At 39.0% G+C, this 22,248-nt stretch overlaps 1 protein-coding gene across 1 annotated transcript in view; it reads left to right on the top strand.

Annotated features, from left to right (window-relative positions):
* The window catches only part of FREM3 (FRAS1 related extracellular matrix 3), a 108,996-nt gene that overhangs the window by 54,626 nt on the left and 32,122 nt on the right, over positions 1 to 22,248 (top strand). The window contains exons 3-5 of the mRNA XM_001092507.5: positions 11,168 to 11,314; positions 14,590 to 14,820; positions 17,751 to 17,876. Of these exons, the coding sequence (XP_001092507.5) occupies positions 11,168 to 11,314; positions 14,590 to 14,820; positions 17,751 to 17,876 (504 nt within the window). The remainder of the gene's footprint in view (positions 1 to 11,167; positions 11,315 to 14,589; positions 14,821 to 17,750; positions 17,877 to 22,248) is intronic.

Here is a 22,248-nt window from a genome sequence, read left to right as displayed (position 1 = left end):
CGTAAATTATTTCACACAACAATCACAAGATCAACTATGAAATAAGTGATACCAAGGACAGATGACGTACTTGGGTGTGGCACTCACCTGGGCAGTCATGAGCTCTCTGTGATGCTGATGGCCACATTTCCTTTCACTGCCTCAGAGCCCTATTTAGTCTACAAGCAGAGTCGCAATACGCTGTATCTGTGTCTTCTCAATAAAGATAAATCAAGACTATGTTCTGGACAGTATGTTTAATTGCTAGATTGCTAAGGACACAGCAAACCCTGGTGTCCCTGGCCCTAGAGCATAGGGATCAAACATAGTCTTTACCACGAATAGGGAAGGACAAGAAAACAGAGTGAGATTCAAAAGGAGAAGAGGACCCTCTAGTTCAGTACATGAAAGTACACAGTCACTTGCTCTGGACTCAAAATTGTATCCGAAAATTAGCATGATTTTTTGATCTCTAAATAAGTTGTTATACTAACTATATCATATTACATTTCTGGAAGAAAGAGTTTGTTTCAACCTCCTCCTTAAATCCTGTATCCTCCTGAGAAGAAGGTACAATGTCTTCTGCCTTCCAGTTAAGCCATGTGGAGCCTCAACTCCCAAAAAGAGATGGCCCATGTGGGCATGCAGCGTATTTCTACTTTGCTACTAATTGAAAGCTTCTGCTAATACAACTGTTTTTAAAAACTAATGTCTTGCTTTGAGACTTCTTTGAGTAGTTCTATTTTGTGTCAAAAGCAGAATGTGGTGTCCCTATTGAGGCGTGCAAAAGAATCTAAGAAAAGATTGGGGTCTTTATTATTTCACACTGTTTCTACTGTTCTTATATTGAAGAGCACTATTTTAAGAAGGAGAAAAAGGGCACGAAAAACTTGTATTGTTATACATAGCACTACATGTTGGGTTTTTATTCTCCAAAACGGAGAGCCAAATATATTATCAAGACAGTTTGGGGACATCTCCAAAAAGAATACACCAAACACCTCTCAGTGAACAGAATTAGAGCTAGCAGCCTTGACACCTGCCACCTTCTGCTCTCCCCACCCACCAACCACGTGAGCACAAACACCTCTCCCTCTACCACCTGTCCTACATGTCCAAAGATTGCAGGGGTGGATTTAAGAGCATTGTCTGTGAGTAGCATCTCTGCAGCTTAGGAGAATACAACTAGGAAAAGGACCACAGAAATCTCATCTCTTTGCTGTTCTTTTGGTTTTTCCCTCTTTTCTGAAAAACCTATGGGCTATTTTGTATGGTTTCACGAAATAGTCTATTGTTCCTCAACAAGAGAATGGATATGAGCCTGTAATGTTGGAGACTCCAAAAAGAGGGCCACCTATCCCTCTAAGCTCCAGGATGTGGGTGGTGGCACCCTGAAGCACTAAGAGGGCACAATCAGGGAGACCTGGGAAACAGTTGAATAAATAGAATTGAATTAAGCAAAAGCCTGAGAAATGGAAGTAGACAATCAAGTGGAATAATACCCTTATTTGGGAAGGGCATAGAGCAAATTTCAACCAAAAACACACATTTTTTAAATTGCTACCAACAGCTCCAGGAACATGGGAGATAGCCAGAGGAAGAAAATGGAGACCTAGCTGATATACAATTTGGCTTTTTCTGTTACCTAATTTGCCAATTCTTCTATTCCAGGTTACTTTCTTTTCCTTAAATGTATAGCTCTACTGGAAAAAAAAAAGACCATTTTATTTATTATCTATAGACATGTAACTGGACCTGTGCATGTGAAGTCACAAGTCAGAGTAACACATTTCTCACTGTAAAGCATTTTCCAAATGACAATGATACTAACTGACACTATGTGACAATTGCTAAGTAAAGGTATTGTTTCCAAATGCATGATGAGTGGGTTCTTATGGAATTCAAATACACTTTAAAATGATATTACATGTGAGCTGTAGAAGCTAAATGCTTATGACAATGAAGCTATTCAAAAATCTATGAAGTATTAGAAAACATAAGTATATATAATGTTAATTTTTCTTTTAATTTTTTAAGCACCTAAGATAGAATATCCTAGTCAACTAAAATTTTTTCCAACTTCAAGTTATAAACATTTAACATTTGACAATGACTGCCACTTTATCATTTGGTAAATGACTTTACCTATTTGAGAGTCAGCATTTATTAAATGGATTTTCAAAATTTCTTTAGTGGTATATCATATTTTTTATTTTGTTTTTATTTTTGTGTTTATTTTTTAAATTATTGCATTTTTAAAAGAGGAGATTATATTAGAAATCAGAATTAGTAATTAAGTTATATCAAAATTAAGTCTTCCTAAATATAGTATTTAGGTAAAATACTTGATGTCTTTTTCCCATATTTTTTAACCCAATGGGAAATAATTGTGAAAACATAAATGTCATTATACTCTTCACATTTTGGTAAGTTATAAAATCTGCAGTTGGGTGTTTTGCTCTAGTATTACTTTAATAGTCACTTTCTAAGCCATTTCTATTCCTCAAATTTCTATTTTTCTTCACTTTACTGTACACTCAAATCATTTTCTCATCCTGGCTGGTCCTATCAGAGCCTGTCTATTGACTCCTGTCTCCTTCAGCTTGACCATCTCTCCATCTTTTTTTTTTTTTTTTTTTTTTTTTTTTTGGTCAGGCTGCCCAGTGTCCAGTCTAATGTTTGCCTCATAATGGGCATTTGGTGCATGTTGGTCCCTCTTTACTCTCATTTCCCAGTATGAGGTTATATGTTTTCCTTTCTTTATTTTTTTTAGAACATTAGGGCATCAATTTTATTCTATGTAGTTTTTAAAAAAAAAAACAACAACAACAACAATTTTTTCTACTGTTTTTTGATGTGAAGAAAGGAATTTAATAATAAAAGCTTAAGTTATAAAGATGATATTTGTCCTGCACTCCCCTGCCTCTGAGGTCTCTCACACACAGTACTTCTTTGCACCTCTTTTACTCCCACTTTACAGATGAGGGAGCAGATGAGAAGTTGCCTAAGGCCAGAGAGCTACTATGTGAGTGAACAGATTGTCAGGTCTCGCCAACTGAACTTGGCAACCTGATGCTTCCACTTTAAAATACTGTCTGAAAAAAGTATGATGGTAAATCAAACCCCACTAAATGGCTCTTCTTCATGACTTGTAAACTCTAATATTCTCACATGGAAAATAGTTTTATATTATGATTTTCCTTGGATTAATTTAGGCAATGCTAAGACTACCTTCTGAATTCAACAGAGAGTGTTTGATTTTCTATGCCAAATTCAAATCTAAAATGTTTTATCATTCTTGTAAAACACAGGTGTGTGAGATATATGAAGATTTGTATCAGATTTAGTAAAATTATTTCATTTCACCTACACCAGTAGTTCTGAATCAATGGTGATTTCCCCCCCAGGGGACATTTGGCAATGTCTAAAGATAGTTTTGATTGTCACAATTGAGGATGAGGAGGAGCAGGGAGGGAATGCTGTTGGTATCTAGGAGGTAAAGGCCAGGGATGTTGCTGAGCATTCTGCAATGCACAGGGCTGCCGTCACAAGGGAATTATCCAGCCCATAATGTCAGTAGTACTGAGATGGAAAATCACGCACTAGAGTATAACTAGATACATAGCTACAACAGCTTAATTTAGCAAATAACAAAGTGTCATGCTTTGATGTGAAAATTATACTTACGCTTCAAGCTGTTCTTTTTTACTTCTAGGTGATCATTTTATACCAGACTTCCACATTGTGATAAAACTAATTCAAATATTTCTTATTTTCTATTCTGTAACTGATTTCTTTTTCTTCACTGGTTTCCAAATGCAACTGTCCTCAAAGTTTAGTTCTTGGTTCTCTTTTTCTACAGCATCTCCCTCATGATTTTTGCATAGTGTCAGCTACACAAAGTCCCTGACTTACATAAATTGGGTTTTCATACACTCCAGAATCTGCACTCTTATTTATTACACATTAAACCACCTCTCATACACAGAATACAATTGTTAATGCATCATCTGGCTGACGGCCTGCTGCTGGGTCTGAGGGAGGACGATGAGTGCTCCCAACTGAAGCCTGTGGGGGCATAGCTAAGGTCTAGGCAATGATCTCTCTGGCCTCCATTTGGAAGGACCACAGTGACATCCCCCACTCCATACCCCCTCACAATTCCCTGACTTCAGAATTCAGGGAGCCTGTAACTGACCCTCACACGAGGAGTCTCCGTCTTAGCAGGGTTTCCCTGGCCCAGGCCACCTTCTCCCTTTCTAATATTTCATTTCCTTCCCCTCACACCCTTTCTCCAGCAAGTGATTATGCACAGCCAGAAGGGGACTCTCAGTCAGAGCCACACATGAGGAGGCAGGATGTGTCATGAAGACACAGCCCTTTCCTCCAGCTTGCTTCTGGCTTGGAGTATCAAAGTCCAGGGGTGGCCAGCTGTCCATCAAGACCCCAGTAGCAGGTCTGAGAGAGGGTGGAAAAGGGTGGTGGCTGAATCAGCTAATTCAGAGTCCCCGGGGTATCTTATGACAGATACGCAGCTGGGGTCCCACTAGCTATAAATCTTCTTATGCAACTCCACAATTGCCTAGATCCTTTGAGAGTAATGCCTAACAAAATACAAAGATTGTACAATATATATTTAGCTCTCTATTGTTAAACTTTCAGAAACCCGACTTTCAGCCTCTCTCACAGAAACTTCCTGCATAATAACTACTCCTGAATTTACATGTCTTGCCTTTGGCTGTCCCCAAAACTTTGTCCCATATATCCAAATATCTGATGAGCTTTTTGCACTTGGACTTCTTACCATCACATCAAAGCCAAATTAAAACCAAACTCCCAAGCTATCTTCCTTCCTGGCTTCTCTAAATCGGCTATTGCTATATCTATACTGCCATACTACTGTACCTACACAACTCCTCCAGCTGCCCTGTTTGGGCTCTATGAGTCATTTTTTACAGTCCCCGTAACTCTCAGAGCTGGTCATCTCCTACAGCCTGATGGTTCTTACTTCATTTTTCTTTAACCCATCTTTTCCCTTTCCACTGTCACTGTTTAATACTTAAGCTCTTATTATTTCATGAAGCCTGTCAACATCCTCTCTGAAGAGCTCCTACCTGACATGTCTTTTTATCTAAAACCCTTAGCACTGTGCCTGATGTATGGTTTGACTTCAAAGTAATTGCATATTGTGTAAATGAGCAAATAAACAGTTCTCTGTGAATAATTGATTTATGCATTCCAAAACAGCAATTTGTACTTATTTTCTCCTGTGTGTCCATTAAAATGTATGCATTGCATTGATATCAGTATAACCTTAATGGGCCCAGTGTCTTGAGTGCCTAGTGCATGCCAGGCATTATGCTAATCATTTTCACCTTCACTATTCAATGTCTTCTTATTCCTTTACAAACCCAACTAAGACAAAAATAAGTTCATTGCTGTGGGATTTTGTTGTTTTCATTGTTCTGTCCTCAACACTTAGAAGAGGGAACAGCATATGCCAGATGATCAATAAATATTTATGCAATAATTGAATGGATGGCTTAGTCAATTATAATATTTCATCAATCATCCTTCAGAAACCTAGAATATAACTTAGATCTACAAGAGAATTTTCCTAGTTGCAAACCTACAATTGCTATTTAAGTCCTATTAAATACCGTTGCTATTTCAATAAAGAAACTTATTATGGCATAGTAATAAGGTTTAGTAGTATCTCTAGGAGGCCAGAGAGACAGAATGACAGGACATGCAGCAAGAAAGAATGCCAACAGCACTCTGTGGATGACCATTGCCACTAGGTACAGTTGTCCCTGGACACTAGATCTCTGCTCCCAATGTCCATGAAAACCAAGTGCCTCCACTGCAACCCTCACCAATATGGGCTCTATGCAGTTGACCTGCAGCCTCCTCATATTGTACACTTTTAAATCAAAGTCTCAAGCTACATTGGCAGAGCCTAAGTGACAAGCTTATGCCCTAGCTGTTAGAGAGGCTGCATAATGATATTTTCTAATTCTTTCCAGTAGATCAGGCTTGTCCAACCCATGGCCTATGGGCTACATGCAGTCCAGGATGGATTTGAATGTGGTCCAACACAAATTCGTAAACTTTCTCAAAACATGAGTTTTTTTGTCACTTTTTTAGCTCATCAACTATCATTAGTGTAGTGTATTTTATGTGTGACCTAAGATAATTCTTCTTCTTCCAATGTGGCCCAGGGAAGCCAAAAGATTGGACACCCCTGCTATAGGAGATGGGACTCATCAAATCCTAAATCCTCCAATTATGGACAGGGAGTTCAAAAGCTGCAGAATAGTTACAAAACAAAATCATGTGACCTAATGAATACTGCTGGCCAGAAAAAGCCAGTCCACCTTCTTAAGTACTGATTAATAGGTACTGATTCATAGGAATAAAAAGGGCACCAGAAGGGAATGGAGACCAAGTAGCCTTTGGTCATGACAGAATATTGATTAGTTTTAAAATATGGAAATATTTATTGTTGTGTTTGTTTTCCCTCTGACTGAAATATTCTTTCTCCCATTCTCTAATCAAATACTACCCCTTTAGAAAAGCCTTTTCTAACCACTCTATATAAAATATCACCTTCTGATTCTCCCAGTTATGCTTTATCCAGCTATCCTGATTTTTGCATAGCACTTTCACCATCAACTATATTATACATTATTTGCTTATTGGCCCACTGGAAAGTAAGCTACACAAGAACAAGGATTTTTTTGATTTCACTGTTCTATCCTCAACACTTACAAGAGTCAATAGCATATAACAGGTATTCAATAAATATTGGTGGAATAACTGAATGGATGATTTAATTAATTAATTATAACTTTTCATCAATCCTCCTTCAGAAACCTAGACTATAACTTAGACCTACAAGAGAATTCTGGAGTGCATTAACACATTTTTTATTAATTATCAAGCCAAACAAACTGAAAGGATGCCTGAAATGTTTTTAGGTTACCAGAATTACTCTTTTTGTGGTAAATGTATGTATGTATTTTGACAATCAGAAATCTTCCTGAATCTATTCTGAAGTGGTCTTGTCATGCCTTAGAAACAGTACATTTTACTAAAGAATACTGTTACAAATTTTCAAGAACGTACCATGCCCCGTGTAAGTTTCCTTCATTCTGCTTCCCCTAAGTCTACCTTCTTCTCCCTCCATATTAAAATGGCCCCTCTTTCTCTGCAGAAAGAATTCTACCCATCTCTCCTAGCCCAGTCATCCCAGGAAGTCTTCCTTTCTACTTATTTTGCTCCATTCATTTCTATCCACAATCATATTGCCCTTGTGTTGTAATTTAACAGTTTCATATACACGTCTTATTTTCTAGTTGGATTAGAGACTCCTGAAGGTCAATGCCCACACTAGGGAAATAAAAATGTATAAATATTATCTCTACTATTTAGAATTAGCCAGGCGTGGTAATGTTTGCCCGTAATCTCAGTTACTCAGGAGGCTGAGGCAGAAGAATCACTTGAACCTGGGAGGTGGAGGTTGCAGTGAGCTGAGACGGCGTTACTGCACTCCAGCCTGGGTGACAGAGCAAGACTCTGTCTAAATAAATAAATACAGCATTACAATAACACAGCTTTTCCAGATGTTTATTTCTGTAGTAAACCGGCAATTGCAATGGTAGCTCCTTCAAGATTTAAGCATTAGGAACTAAGCCAGCCCCAGAATCAAATAGTATTGTCTTTGGCACAAATTTGCATTTAATTGGAATAAAATAACATTTTTAGCAGAGAGCAAGAAGTTAGTATTTGGGATCAATTTATAGGATATGACCAATACATCAGGGAGCCATTTATCTCTGATTTGTGTTGCTTTATAGAGAAGGGGAAAGAGAAAATACTTTAATGAAAACTCTCTTCTGCTCTAGCATCACCATTAATTATTTTGACTTCTGATAGACAGTCTTTTTTCTGGCCAATACATGTACTTACTACATTTTAGCCACTGGTATCTTTAGGTCAAAACCCCATTGAGTTGTTCCTTAGCTATTAATTTCTCTATTTCTAAGGTTAATGTTATTAAGGAATAATAATAAATAGAGCTTTAAAACATCTGTAGATGGTCTTCACCTTCTTGGATCCATCTAGAACTAGAAACAATTCCTACCAGCCTCTTTCTCCTAACATACTTGGTTTAAAGTAGGTTCCCCTAAAATGTTTTGAAACACAGAATATTTCTTATTTATCCCAGACCATGTTTATATTTCTCATTTCTCTAGGAAGTGAATTGATATGGTGCCTAACAGCAAGCATGTGGTCACAGAAAGCATTGATTAGCCAGTGATATCAGGTTACAGTGACTAAGGAGCTCATGCTTGAAGAGGATGATGCTTTCATATTTTCTTAACTTGCCCAAGGCATACTAAAATTTCAACAAAATGTAACAATAGTGTTGTTTGGTATGGGGGCAGGCAAAATATAGGCAGATTGCAAAGGAATATGAAATGTGACAGGAAAGTGCTTTAAAAAGAAAAATGTTATAATAAAAGAAGAGTTTCAAGTTCTAACACAGGCTGTTCCAATGAAACTAGCCACTTGTTAAAAGATGTATTAACCAGTCAGCAGTGAAAGCAAAGTCAAAAGAAGCAATATAGCCTGGCGTAAATCAATCCTCTGCTGTTTTAAAACCATGATGATTAGAACCCACATTTATTGAGCACCTCGTTTGTGCCAGGCATTTGGTAGCATTATTTTCTTTGATTCTCACAACAATCCGATCGAGCACATAATGCTATTATCACATTTACTGATGAAGAAACTGAAGACCCATAATTTGCTCATGATCAAATGGCTCATAAGTAGCAGGCTTAGAACCTGGGTCCATGTGACTCAGGAGCCTGTGCTCTTCATCACAAGACTACAAATTAGCTGTTTGGAATCTGGAAACGTTTCTGTCTCTAATTGTTAAACCCTTCTCACTGTGCATGTTTTTATTCAGAGGGTCTGATCTGCAATCGATTTTTCCTACTTTGCTTTTGAAGTGTTTGCATTGCATTGATCCCTAACCCATAGGAATGGCAGCTCAGAGTGAAAGACAGAGCACTGGAGTAGCAGACTGCAAAACTGGCCTCACCACTCACCTGTGGGGACCTGGTCAAATTGCCTCATCCTCCTGAAACTGTTTGTCCAGTTATAAATTGAGACTAATATTTGCCATACTCTGTAATGGGTTTGTAGAATAAAACATGTGACAGTATATAAAAGAACTTTGAAAAAGACACAAAAAAAGTAAATATAAACTATTACCAAGACACAGGATTTCAAAATCTAAAGGACTACATACATAAATAGTTAAAGTGTTTTCTAACTGTAAACAATATGGTTTTTTAAAAAATAGCAGTAGGATTTGGGGCACGTTTATTTGTCTTATTTGTCTTACATTTTTCTGTATTTATCAGAATATCCACAATAGTATCAATAATGTTATTTTTTAAAGAGAGAGAAAACTACAGAGAGTAAACATGAAAATCAACATACACATTTATCTTGCAGTTACACATCAGTGAGTTCCTGTAAGCCCAAGTAGGATTAAATCTCAGTGCTTGTTTTCTACTGATCCTTCTTTGCAACTATAGATCAGAACCTGCAGTGCGAAGGAGGGCTGAGGCCAGCTTCCCTCTTTCCATGCTCATGGTTCCCCTCCCTTACTACCAAGGCCTTGCTCTTCCCAGGTTGACTCTAGAGAGAGAGGAGATAAGGTAGGCAGAGCACAGTCTAGTATAGAGAGTATCACTGCCATCTGCTCTTGGAGGTCCCTGGGTAGCAGCCCTTTAAAGGGGGACCCCTTTACTTAGTGTTTTCATGGGTTCCTTGAAGATTCCTATCTTTGGAGCCTCCTTGTCTCTTACCACCTGTGCAACCCATGGGAATCTGGTGGTTGGCTCCCAGCTTCCTTTCTGCGGAAATCCTGTTGCCTCCTTAACTGGCCCTATTGGGCGGATGACCCACCTCTAGTCCATACACCTGCTTTCTTTGTCCTGCTCTTCACAGCTACTCTATTGCTTCCCAATGCAGCGTTCTCCACTCACTCCTTTACCCTGCCAATCTTTTTTGGAAATGAGTAAGTCACATAGACTCCAACTGTAGAAGGAGATGTCAAGCCCTCCAGGAGGTTCCCTGAAGCCCTGTAGGCTGAAGGTCAAGGCTGTAGCCCCATCTCATACCCATATCCTTTTTGGTCATAATAGGGATTTCCACCAGAGCATCAGCTTTTTCTAAAGTATTCTCTTCACAAATTCTTTTTCTTTTCCACACGCTGCCCCATTTTGATATGCTTGATCTGATTAAGGGGTCCAGTAACTGTGGCACTGGTTAGTAAAGCTCTATTTGATAAAGTTCATACACAGTCACTTTGGTATCTGATATCTATCATACTGGCCCATCAGTTGAAACTCAGTCATAAAGATTTCTACTTCAACATCTTTTCAGAGGTGATTATTTGCAGCAACCACTCCACAGATGAGGGAGACCTTCTCTTGCTACCAATACACAAACCTTACACAGCCACAATAAGGGGCTGGGTTGATCTTTCAGAAAGAGGCCAGTGACTTGGTGTGGACAAGAGGAAATAAGATAGAGCTCTTATATCCCTTGTCTATTGTCCTCTTCATGGGTAGTTTTTAAACGTTAGAGTGTATAGGTTCAATGCATCATACTATGTCCTGAAAGTGATAAAATAAGTAAATATAATGTCGGTATTATCTTCAAGGAACTTCCAGACTAATATGAGATCAAATGGATGCTCAAATAATACAAACGAGTAAGTTAAGGGCAGAGAAAAAATTGAGGAGGCAGAGAGAGTGGAAGTGAACAAGACAGGCAGGGAGAAAAGGATAGAGGTGTTGAGTATGACCTGAATTTAAAACTACCAAGCTCTGGCTCTTTGGAACCCTGATGCACAAGACCCTTTGGGAACAGGAGGCATCTGGCTCCCTCTAGATTAAGCAGGGGGAATAGGGGTTAAGATGACGCTCATGACATCCTCTAGCAAAGCAAAGAACATTTCCTCTCTCCACCAAAAAAATAAAATAAAATAAAACAAGAGTATGTTTTGAAACCCCTGATTTCAGAAGCAAAATGCACACCTTGATCATTGACTTTTGCCATCAAATACTCCAGCTGACTTTTCCTTTGCCCCTATCAATTACAGGAGGAAATAAACTAACAAATCAACCTTTCCATCTAAACTGGGCTTGGATTTGTTTGGAGAAAGAGTACTATATTGTGGATGAAGACTCCACATTCTTAGAAGTGACACTTACACGCAGAGGATACCTTGGAGAAACATCATTTATCAGTAAGTAACTTTGGATTGGTTGTTGGTAAAACGTCATGGAAACATGAAATCTAGGACTAAACCTAATTATAAGAAAGTATACTGAAAGAGAATAAATAACTGGTTTGGAGAAATCTCTAAAAAAGTGTCTGTGAAATTATGCATTGGTTTTTGCTCCATGTGAGTTATGGGGCTTAGATATATATCAATTTTTATCATCCTTTCCCTGTTTTTCTCTTTCTAGCAAGTTACATCTTTCTCTCTTTTATAACTCACCAGTCCCCAGGAAAATTAAGACAGTTCATAGCCATCCCACAATCTTCAAGTCACTCAATTTCCTTCAAAGTTGTTTTAAGCATATATTTTTAGCCTTAGTTCTAGCTATTTCTTTTGAAAAATTATTTATGAGTACATGATCCATTACTGTGTTTAGTTCTATATATTTCTTTTGATTATGTATAATTGTTTTAACCTTGCTAGTAGGTTATAAATTCCTTGAGGACATGTACTATGTCGAATTTCTTTATGTTCTACAAGGACCTAGTACAGAAATATGTCTTCTTGGAGTAAACACATACATAGTGCGTGCATAATATATCTCATTATCATCATTAATAATTAACAGTAGTTGTTCTAATAAGGCATTGCATTTTCATAACATCTTTAGCTGCCAGAACTTTCAGAGATCATTTTGCCTTTATTTACATAATCTATTAAGAAGACAGATAGGAGTATATTGTCTTCATTTTATAAATAAGCATTGAGTTTCTCTGACATGCAGGACCCCAGAGCTCAGGCAGTATATCAAAACTGTTGGAGAGAAGCCAGGGAAGAAATGAGCTGGGGAGAAAACAAGCAATCAAGAAAAGGCAGACTTTCCCTAGTCTCCGCTCCAGGCCCAGAGCTCCTAAAATAGGACTGTTCTCCTAGGAGAAGGGGTCAGCCAAAGAGCACCCTGATTTCTGGGTGGCCCTCAGCCTCGGCCTACATTCCAGGTTACTACATCAACACATGGTAGAACTCGCTGCCAGGAATGTCAGCTGAAATATGCCTCCCTCCTCTTGTCAGGCCCTACTTCCACAATTCTTTATCTCAAGGCCTTCTTGTGAGTTTGGGTTAAAATGTCAAGAAGCATTTTTATATCCTGACCCAAGAAAAAAAAGTTCATCTGCTCAGAACCATTTCAATGTTTGCCCTAACTGAACCCTTTGGAAATCCTTCTGGCCACCCTGTCCAAAGCAGCACCCCTGCCATACTCTATCTCCATGCACTGCTGTATGGTTCTTCATAGCACTTACCATAATTGGCATGGATCATGTGTCTATTTGTCTTCCCAAGTAGATTTCAGCTTTATAAGGTCAGGAACTACATCTTGGGTTATGTCCAACCTCAAGAACAGCATGGGGCATATGGTAGTCACCAATATTTGTTGTTAAGTAAACTACAGCCAGGCCTTTTGTTTGGTAAATACTCTTTAAAAGCACAATACTACTCAACATCACAGACAGGAACCTCTAAAGCATCTCACTCAGACAATCCAGAAAGTCCTCCTGATGCCCCCGCTTACTCCACCCCAGGCTAATAGTCGAACCACAAGATCCAGAAGAAAAAAACAAAATGGTAGAGTTTGACCTCCTGCTCTGTCACTTACTCTTTTTTGTGACTTTCAAAAGAGTTCAGTTTCCTTACGTGTAAGTAAATTATCCACCTCACGATGTGTTTAAGGGGAATTTGTAATAATGATTATAAATCAATCTAGCACGGTTCTTGGCATACCGCCAATGCTCAATAAGTGATAAATACCATTCCGTGGCACTCATCAAACACAATTAAAATCACCTGTTTATCTGTTTGCCTCTTCCAAAATTGAAAACCTCTTGAGGGTAGTGGTGGCTGTGCCTAATTCTGTGTGACATCCTCAGCACTTCACACAGAGACAATGTTCACCAAACATTAAGTAAACGCCATGTGCCTGCTTCATTCCTATAGCAGCGCCACTTAGCTCTATCTAAGCTTTGGCTGAGGATACCATTCACTCTTCTTTATGTTCTCCACTTCCAACATGTGGCCAAAGGAGGCTCTTCCTAAATACTGAACATTCACTCTCGGTCACAAAATTGATATTAATGCAGGCTTTCTTCAGCAGATTTGCAAAGGCAACACGAGCTATCCTACCTTTGAAATTATTTTCAGGCTCTATAGCTTCATGTATCTTTTACAAGGTTTCAGATTATTTGAGAATGAGGCCAAGGAATTGCATGAGGGGGCTATTAATCTTATTTTATATCAAGTTTTCACCAGAGCTGGTGTCAAGTTACCGTATTTGATTTCACACATCCACACAACTGCAGAATGTAACTAACCCTTATATTGAGACCTACAGTGGTGAGGCAGGGGTATTGTTTTCTTGGTGTGTTAAAATCAAGACCAAACAATATTAGAATGCTGCTTGAACACTTTGGGTTAAGAAGAAGGTCTGTTTAGTCTTGATGGGATAGCATCTTTCATCATTGTATCTCACATTGGATATTTTAACACTATTTTTTTGTTGTTGTTGTTGTTGTTTAGTATCTTCAGTAAGTTACTAATTACTATTTCCTAACAGAGCTCAAATCTCTCACCTCTCTCCATTTTCACCAACATTGCACTAATTGCCTGAAAAATTCCTAAGCATTCTCTTACAATCAAAAAATCACTAAACATATGAGGAAACAAGACACCATGAGTAAGAATCAGCAAGAGAAAACAACCTTTGGGGTCATTCTTCCAAAGACTGCAGAAATTGAAATTATCAGATACAAAATGTTCACTCAAAAATTTTTTATTGAATACCTACTACATGCCATGTACTGTCCTAATTCCCAGGAATTCATCAGTGAACACAAGGTCAAAGATCTCTACCTCCATAGAGCTCATATTCTACTATCTTTCTCTTGAGACTATGAACTTTCTGGGGGCTGGGACAATTTTTTATTCATCTCTGAATCCCCAGCATCTGGTAGAGTTTGGCACATCAGAGGATCTCCATAAGCATGTGCTAGAATAAATAAGTTAAATAAGACTGTTCTCTGTTCTTTCTGTCAATCCCCTTTCCATGTTTTCTTCTCAATTCTATTCAATTCTGCTTACTTATACTCTCTTAGCCAAGAAAGATCATTTACAGGTGTCTTTTGGGAGCATTAAAAGAAACAATTTCTATGTTATCTACTTTTGTTAACAATAGAAACCACTTTGAAAGGAGACTATGCCTTCAGTCACTTGACTTTATATTTATAGGTTTTTTTATTTTTATTCAGGCATTGGTACCAAAGATGAAACTGCAAAAAGAGACAAAGATTTCAAATGGAAGACCAATAAACAGGTCCAATTCAATCCTGGACAGACTACAGCCACATGGAGGGTGAGAATCATACCTGACAATGAATATGAGACTTCAGAGACCTTCCAGATCATTCTGTCGGAACCTCTCATGGCTGTACTGGAGTTTCCTGAAATGGCAACGGTTGAAATTGTGGACCCTGGAGATGGTATGTGATACTGATTGATTTGCTTTATTAACCAGTACAGGTTCTTGGCTCCATTTCCAGCATTCACACTTCCCTCAGGCTCTGTAAGCCACTAGATGTGTTCATATCCATTTAGGATTTAAAGTGAAGTAAGTTACTTTATAGACAATAATTTTTCGTTTGCTCTCAGGATTTTTGAAAGAGAATACAGGAGGATTAAAATGAGGAGGATCTGTACCAGCATTCCTGTAATATATATACAAGATCTTACTGCAGGCTTTCTACACACCATAGGTACCAAGCAGCTCTGCTCCCAGATGGCTAATCCTCAGGGTTCATTCCAGGGCCACCATCTTTTCACAGCCAGATTAAATGAGAACTTAGATATCCATTGTCCTAGATGTGGCTCCTGGAGCCAACTCATTTGTTTCAACATGTGTTCCCTGAAGTTCTGTTATTATTGTACATAATGTCCTTGAATTCATTGGTTCATTTTATGGATTCATTCTTTCAGCAAATATCTCCCCAGATAAATTAAAAGGAAAAAAAAATCTAAGCAGTAATTATACTGCTTGCTGCCCCTTTTTTGGAAGTAGAAGAATATTCCCTAAAGGGGGGTGGGGATTAGTGTTCATCTTTGAATTTTAATTAAGTACATTGATTACACACAGTAGTTAAAAGAGGTCATGTAGCACCTGGAAGTGCGTAGCTTACAACCAGGGAGCAGGCCTTAAGTTCCACAAGACGCAGTGAAGAATCCCTGCATTAACATGCTCTGAACTACATAAGAGAACGTTAGTGTAATAGACATCTACAGGGGATGGAAAGCTTTCCATGGTCAAACAAGTCTAGGAACTATTTCAAACTTCATCCCTCTTTTGAGGCATCATAATTCATGTTAGCATATTTAAGATTCTGAGAAACTCTCCTATAAGGAAACCGATTTAGTTTAGTTTAGTTTTGTTAGTTTGAACTGTGGATTTTTTTTTTTCATCATCTCCAAGGAATGTCTTTTAAAATCTCTAAGTTCCAGTTTTCTTAAAACATAATTTGAGAAGTAGTGTTCATATGCTCTGCACTTTGGCAGGTACAAAAGAAGTAGAAAACATTGCCCCCACCACCTAATGAACAAGGTATCAGACCAGTTTTGTTGAGAACAACACTTCGATACATGAATCAGTTATGAAGTAAATGTAAGACACATGGGAGAAACACTAAGAGTTCAAGGAGAAGAATATAGGTCATCATGGTCCCAAGTAATTAAGGCTTATGAAAGAGGCAGGGTTTGAGCTGAATCTTGAAAAATAAATGGGATTTTGATTAGAAGAGCAGATAGAAACAGGCTTTCCAGATTGGAAAAAACAGAGGGCATGACTGAATAACTTAGTCCTATTGTATCAATTTTTTTCATACGACATTGATAACTTTAATTTACTTTTAGCTTCTTCCATGATGCCAACGTTTTGAATTGAAAGATGTCAAGATAGTAGACTACCATATAGGTAAAATGGAGGAAAGAAAATTATCACTGGTCTTTTCTCCCTGTGCCTCAGGGCCAGTGTCTTCCTGGAGGTTGATACTTGTATCTGTTGAAGCTAATGTAGGCAGAAAAGTAAAAAAGAAAAAAATTAATATATAATAGCTAGATAATTTAACATTGAATTCTGAATTATCATTTAGTAATAGTTCCAAAATGAAAAAAAAAATGGTGATTGCCAGCTGGGTGCAGTGGCTCATTCCTGTAATCTCAGCACTTTGGGAGGCTGAGACAGGCAGATCACTTGAGTCCAGGAGTTCGAGACCAGCCTGGCCAACGTGGTGAAACCCCGTCTCAATTAAAAATACAAAATTTAGCCAGACCTGGTAGCGCATGCCTGTAATCCCAGCTACTCAAGAGGCTGAGGCATGAGAATTGCTTGAACTCAGGAGGCAAAGGTTTCAGTGAGCTGAGATCACGAAATTGCACTCCTCCAGCCTGGGTGACAGAACAAGATCCTGTCTCAAAAAAATACGTATGCATATATGATTGCCTACAATCTTTTCCCTTTTAGCTTGCATCACTAAAAGGAAGAATCTAGGTGTATATATAACATAAGGAAAAGAACTGAGGAAATAAAATGTGGTTTCATAGATAGTTACTGCAGTTATCCACTTCACACTATGAGTTGGAACAACCTCCTCTAAAATTTTATTTGTAAACAAACACCTATATTTTAATTACACAATGCATGCTTAATAAAAAGCCTTAGAAAACATCTAAAATCTCTCCCCACCAAAATAATACACATAATCCCATCAACAAGACATGACCTATATTCATATGGATATTTCAGTGAATGTTTCGATGATGTCTAGGTGTATGCACACACACACATACACACACACAAACGTGTGTGCACATATACACAACTCAGTAAATTTCAGCAGTAATATGATCTTTAAAATTGAGGGAAGGACCTGTAGTTTATTTTTCTCAGCCTATTAAATGACCAGCACAGTGTCTGCTTAATAAATATTAAATAAGCAGTTTGTTGAATGAAGCATGAAAACAGTTTTCTTCATTAATGAATTAGATTACTTCATTGTTAAAATATTTTAAAATAAACAGTAAAAGTAAAGCAAGGACAGAAATATGTGATCTCCACTGAGAAGACTTAAACTTTGATCTCAGAAGAAAAAAAAGACATGAAATTGCTGCAGGATTTTTGTTTTCCTTTTTAATGCTGGCTATCCTTTTTAACCTTTCAAAAGAGGTCTCCTAAACCCAATTCCACTGCCTCTCCAGCTCCACTCAATAATAAATAATGTTTCCCATTCTCACTACATTTAATGCAGTTAATCTTGTTGGAAAATATAAGGGTCAAAGACTTTGTACATTTCTGCTCAGGTGTGTTCAAATATCACCGATCAAATCTAAATCTTGGTGAAAAGTCTTCTGCTGTCTTTTCTAGAATCAACAGTTTATATTCCAGAGGCAGAATACAAAATAGAAGAGGACGTTGGGGAACTTTTGATTCCAGTAAGACGATCTGGAGATGCAAGCCAGGAACTAATCGTCATTTGCTCCACACGTCAAGGTATGAGGCTCTGTGGGGTCCTGTTTGCAGGAATAAGATGATGAGAACAGGACTGTGGTAATGCTGGGAGTAGCACAGGGGGTGAGCAAAGCAGAGTTAAGATGCTGGATGTGTGGGCCCCTCATCATGCACGCCCTGCTGCGAACCCCCTTTGCTGACTCTGTGCAGGTGCCCTACTGTTCTTAGCCGGTCTCCTCAACCAGGGATAACACTTTATTCAAAATTGGGATTAAAATAACTATTTTAACTAACCCACAAAGGGGCTAGTCAAATGAGACATTTGTGAAAGTCAGATGAGACATCTTGTGTCAAAAGAGTTTATATATGCTGGTCAAAAAATTATAAATTAAAGATTCTTATTTGTAATAGTATTGCCTCTGGGCAATATTATAAAATAGTCTGTATATACTACTCAGTTTCTCTTCTCCTCCTCTCTCCCTATCTCACAACCACAGATAACCCCCAACCATGAATTCAGGCATCTTTGCAACCAAAACAAGGTTCCATTCTTTTTGACCACCTCTATACAGCCAGATTTAGCTGTCTCATGTCTCATCCCCTCAGGATCATATTCTCTAACATCTCATTAGTAACTATGTAGAAAACTAAAATTGCGGAAATAAATGAAGACCACTCAAATGACAACAAGAAAAGGCTATTTATTTAGAGCTTGCTGTAGTATGTCAGCCACCATCACTTGCATGTGGCAGAGACTCGCCAGCAGGCAGAAGCATGAGAAAGCTTTATAGTGGAAAAAGGAAAGGTATCAGGTATGCCCTGATTGGAAGCTGTTGGCCTGGGAATCTGGAGACTGGCCCAGTAGAAGCAGGCATCCTATATGATTGGTTAGGAGGGCATATTTGGCTCTCTCTGCTTGGTCTTAAATTAGAAGTGGGAGCAGAAATCAGGGAAACTGGCAGTTATTGAGTAAGTCTTGACCATTTGATTGCTGATTGCTACAGAGGTGGTGGCTTGGCTTCCTGGACTCATTGCTGCAGCTGTGGGTCGGAGTTCTCTTTTTATGTATGGTATGGCCATTGTCCCTCTGTATATTCAGTCTCTCAAAATCAATGCTCCTACTTGTTGATATGTCAGTAAGAGAGAATTTATTCCTCCAGCTTTTCTTCCTCTCCCAAACAATGTTTTTGTTTTTTGTTTTTTGTTTTTTTGTTTTTTAAGTAATACCCCCACAACACTGTTTGTAAACACTGATGGGGCGCTAATCATTTAGCAGGGGCAGGCAGTACCTTGGTAGATGGAAACTTTAATGGTAGGACCTTGAGATCCCCAGCAAAACACAGCGTAAAACTAGTTGCCTCCTTCACTTACCTGTAGCCATGTTTAGTATTTGTGAATTATTAGTAACATACAAAGCATGAGTCTGCTTTCCATTGCACTGTGTATGTAGCTCATGTTCATTTTATTTGTGAAAATAAGTAATTGTTAAACATTTACCTTAACATGACTTCCAGAGAGTTTAAGTAACCGAATTGAACTTTCATCCTATACATGGTGAGTAGGTGAGGACAAATACCACAATGGCACACGATATGAGTATAAGAAGATTTACAACATTCATGTTTGTAATTCTGTTACTGGCCAGGTTCATTCTGCTTGTGCATAGCAAGCCAATCACTGTGGTGACAAGTTTTGCAAAAGAGAAAACAATTTCCTTCACAAGGCCACCATACAAAGATACAAGAGAACGAATCAAATTCATCTCTTTGAAAAGAGGGTTTGGGAGTACTTATGGAATAGAAAGCAGGGTCTTCTAAAGCATGGGGAAAGGTGATTGGCAAGTAGGAAAAGTGAGGCAATTGGGGCTTCTGTGCAAAACTAATCAAGCTACATGGTTCTTCATAGGACACGTATGCACAAAATGGCAGTGTTAGCATAATCTGAGGTTACAGCTTTTGACCCTCTGACATAAGAAGATCACTCTTTGGGCACTGGAGCAGGCCCAGTTAAAGGGTCAGTGGTCTCAACAGCTTGAAATGGACAAGAGCTGCCCCCTAGTTCCTGAAAAACAATTTAAGCAACATTACTCTAGTGCCCCAGTCAGAGATGTTATCTATAAGGATGCTAGTGGGAGTTTAGTTATGTATTGTTTGGCTAAGTGATTTGCAAGTGGGAGCTTTTTGTTGTTGGTTTCTTGGTAGGTGGAGGGAGGATTTTGAGACAGGGTCTCACTCTATCACCCAGGCTGGAGTGCAGTGACTCCATCACAGCTCACTGCAGGATCAAACTCCTAGGCTCAAGCCATCCTTCCACCTCAGCCTCTGGAGTAGCTGGGACTACAGGCACCAACCAATATGCATGGCTAATTTTTAAATTTTTTTGTAGAGACGAAGTTCTCGCTATGTTGCCCAGGCTGGTCTCAAACTCCTGGCCTCAAGCGATTCTCCTGATTTGGCTTCCTAAGGTGCTGGGACTACAGGTGTGTGCCACCCTACTTGGCTGCTAAAGGGAGTTTTAAGATAAGCGATAAGTAAGCTGTTAAAAGCAAGCAAGGCAGGTTAAATTTGGCAAACTTAATCAGCTTAGCCCTCAGTTTCAGTTCCAGCAAGAGGTATGCAAGAGTCAAGATGCTACCATGCATACAGTGGCTTAGTGTTCCAGGAAGGGCCCCGACCCTGTAATATCCTATTTTTTCTTTTTCCTTTCTTTTTTTTAACCACAAACATGAAAATACCTTCTTATGTGGGGATCTGGGGGTCAAGGCTCAGGTGTCAAGCAGTCTGAGTTGTGCACCAGCCATGCAGGGAGTTTTCCAGGCATGCCAGCTTTCACATCTGGAAATCATGTGGGAAGTTGGATTACATAAGGGAATCCTATGAGAAGCTAAAGTTAGGTGTAGCCCTCCCACGTGGGGAAGCGGCACCGCCTCATCATAGCTGACTCCCTGCCAGACACTCTGAGCCTCCCTATTCATTTGGATGGTCCTTCTGCAGCATAGCTCTTCCCGAGGGAAGAACAGACAGACCCTCAGTGAATTCTTCCAGCTTAGCAATGACATATGATCTATCCAACTGGGCTGTTCACCATCTCATCTCTTTCATTCACATCTAAGAGACCTTAGCACCATTGTCTGCTGGACACTTTGGTTGTAGACAGAGAATATGCCACTAATACAAGAAGAAGCCCAGCTTGAAGCCCAGAGCAAAGCATGAGTACACTTTCTATAATAGCTAGTCTGTCCAGCCTCAACCACACCCCCTAGCTCCCACGCACTTGCCCATTATTGCAAAACCCAAACTAGAGCCCCAGTGCACCAGTGGAAGAAAGAATTTGGCACATCCTTTCAGTGATCAGCTAGCTAAGGAGAAAGGCCTCAAGGAGTACCTCACCTAGCTTGTTTTTTCTCCTCTTCACTTTTTCCTTCCCAAACAGAGGAAAACTAGCTTAAACACAAGAGTTGCTAACATTATATGGAGCTGGCTATATCTGGTGCTTTCAAGAGGAAATCTTAGTTAAAGAACAGGCAATAAGGCTGTCTCTGGATATATAGCCAAATGCAACAAACATGAAGATCTTGAAGATGCATTACAAAGGTTTGTCCTTGTAGTGGTTTTAAATATCTTAAAATAATCTGTTTACTGCCAAATCCTCTGTCTTCCAGGGCAGAGGAGAATTTATTCTTGTTCCTCTTCTCAACCTTGGCACCATTAATGTTCTGAATAAGTATTTATTGTGGGGGCTGTCCTGTGCTTTGTAAAATGTTAAGCAGCATCCCTGCTCTCTATATACTAGACGCAAGTATCTAGCATCTAGATGCATCCCCCACTTCCATCTGTGACCCCCAAAAATGTCACCAGACATTGCCAAGTGTCCCCAGCAGGTAAAATCAGCCCAACTCAAAACTATTGCTCTATAATGAAATGTTTTAAGCACAAAGATTCTTTAAGTAAAGACTTGCAAATTAGACATTTCTTGGCCCTGTTTCATTCTTAAGAAAAATCTCATTCATCTTTTTCTTCTCATTAGTCACTCTCTTGTTAAAAAATTGCCTTCTTGGAAGGAACAGCCAATGAAGAGCAAACCACAGAACCGAAAACCAAATGAGTAGGAACAGCATTGAATCATCCTGTGGTTTTTGGTCAGGCCCAAGTCAAATATGTTGAGGTTTTCAACTACTCTACCCAGTTAAAAAAGAACTGCGTAGTAAACCACAAGCCATGGACCCCGCCCCACTTCTCTGATTGGACTTTTTCTCTGGGTCATCTCCTAAGATGGAGGTAGAAAGCAGATAATTCTTTTTTTTTTTTTTTTTTTTTTGAGACGGAGTCGCGTTCTGTTGCCCCGGCTGGAGTGCAGTGGTGCAATCTCAGTTCACTGCAAGCTCCGCCTCCTGGGTTCATACCGTTCTCCGGCC

This window comes from Macaca mulatta, chromosome 5 (assembly GCF_049350105.2).
Source record: "Macaca mulatta isolate MMU2019108-1 chromosome 5, T2T-MMU8v2.0, whole genome shotgun sequence".
Taxonomy (NCBI): domain Eukaryota; kingdom Metazoa; phylum Chordata; class Mammalia; order Primates; family Cercopithecidae; genus Macaca; species Macaca mulatta.
This window is presented reverse-complemented; position numbering and strand designations above follow the sequence as displayed.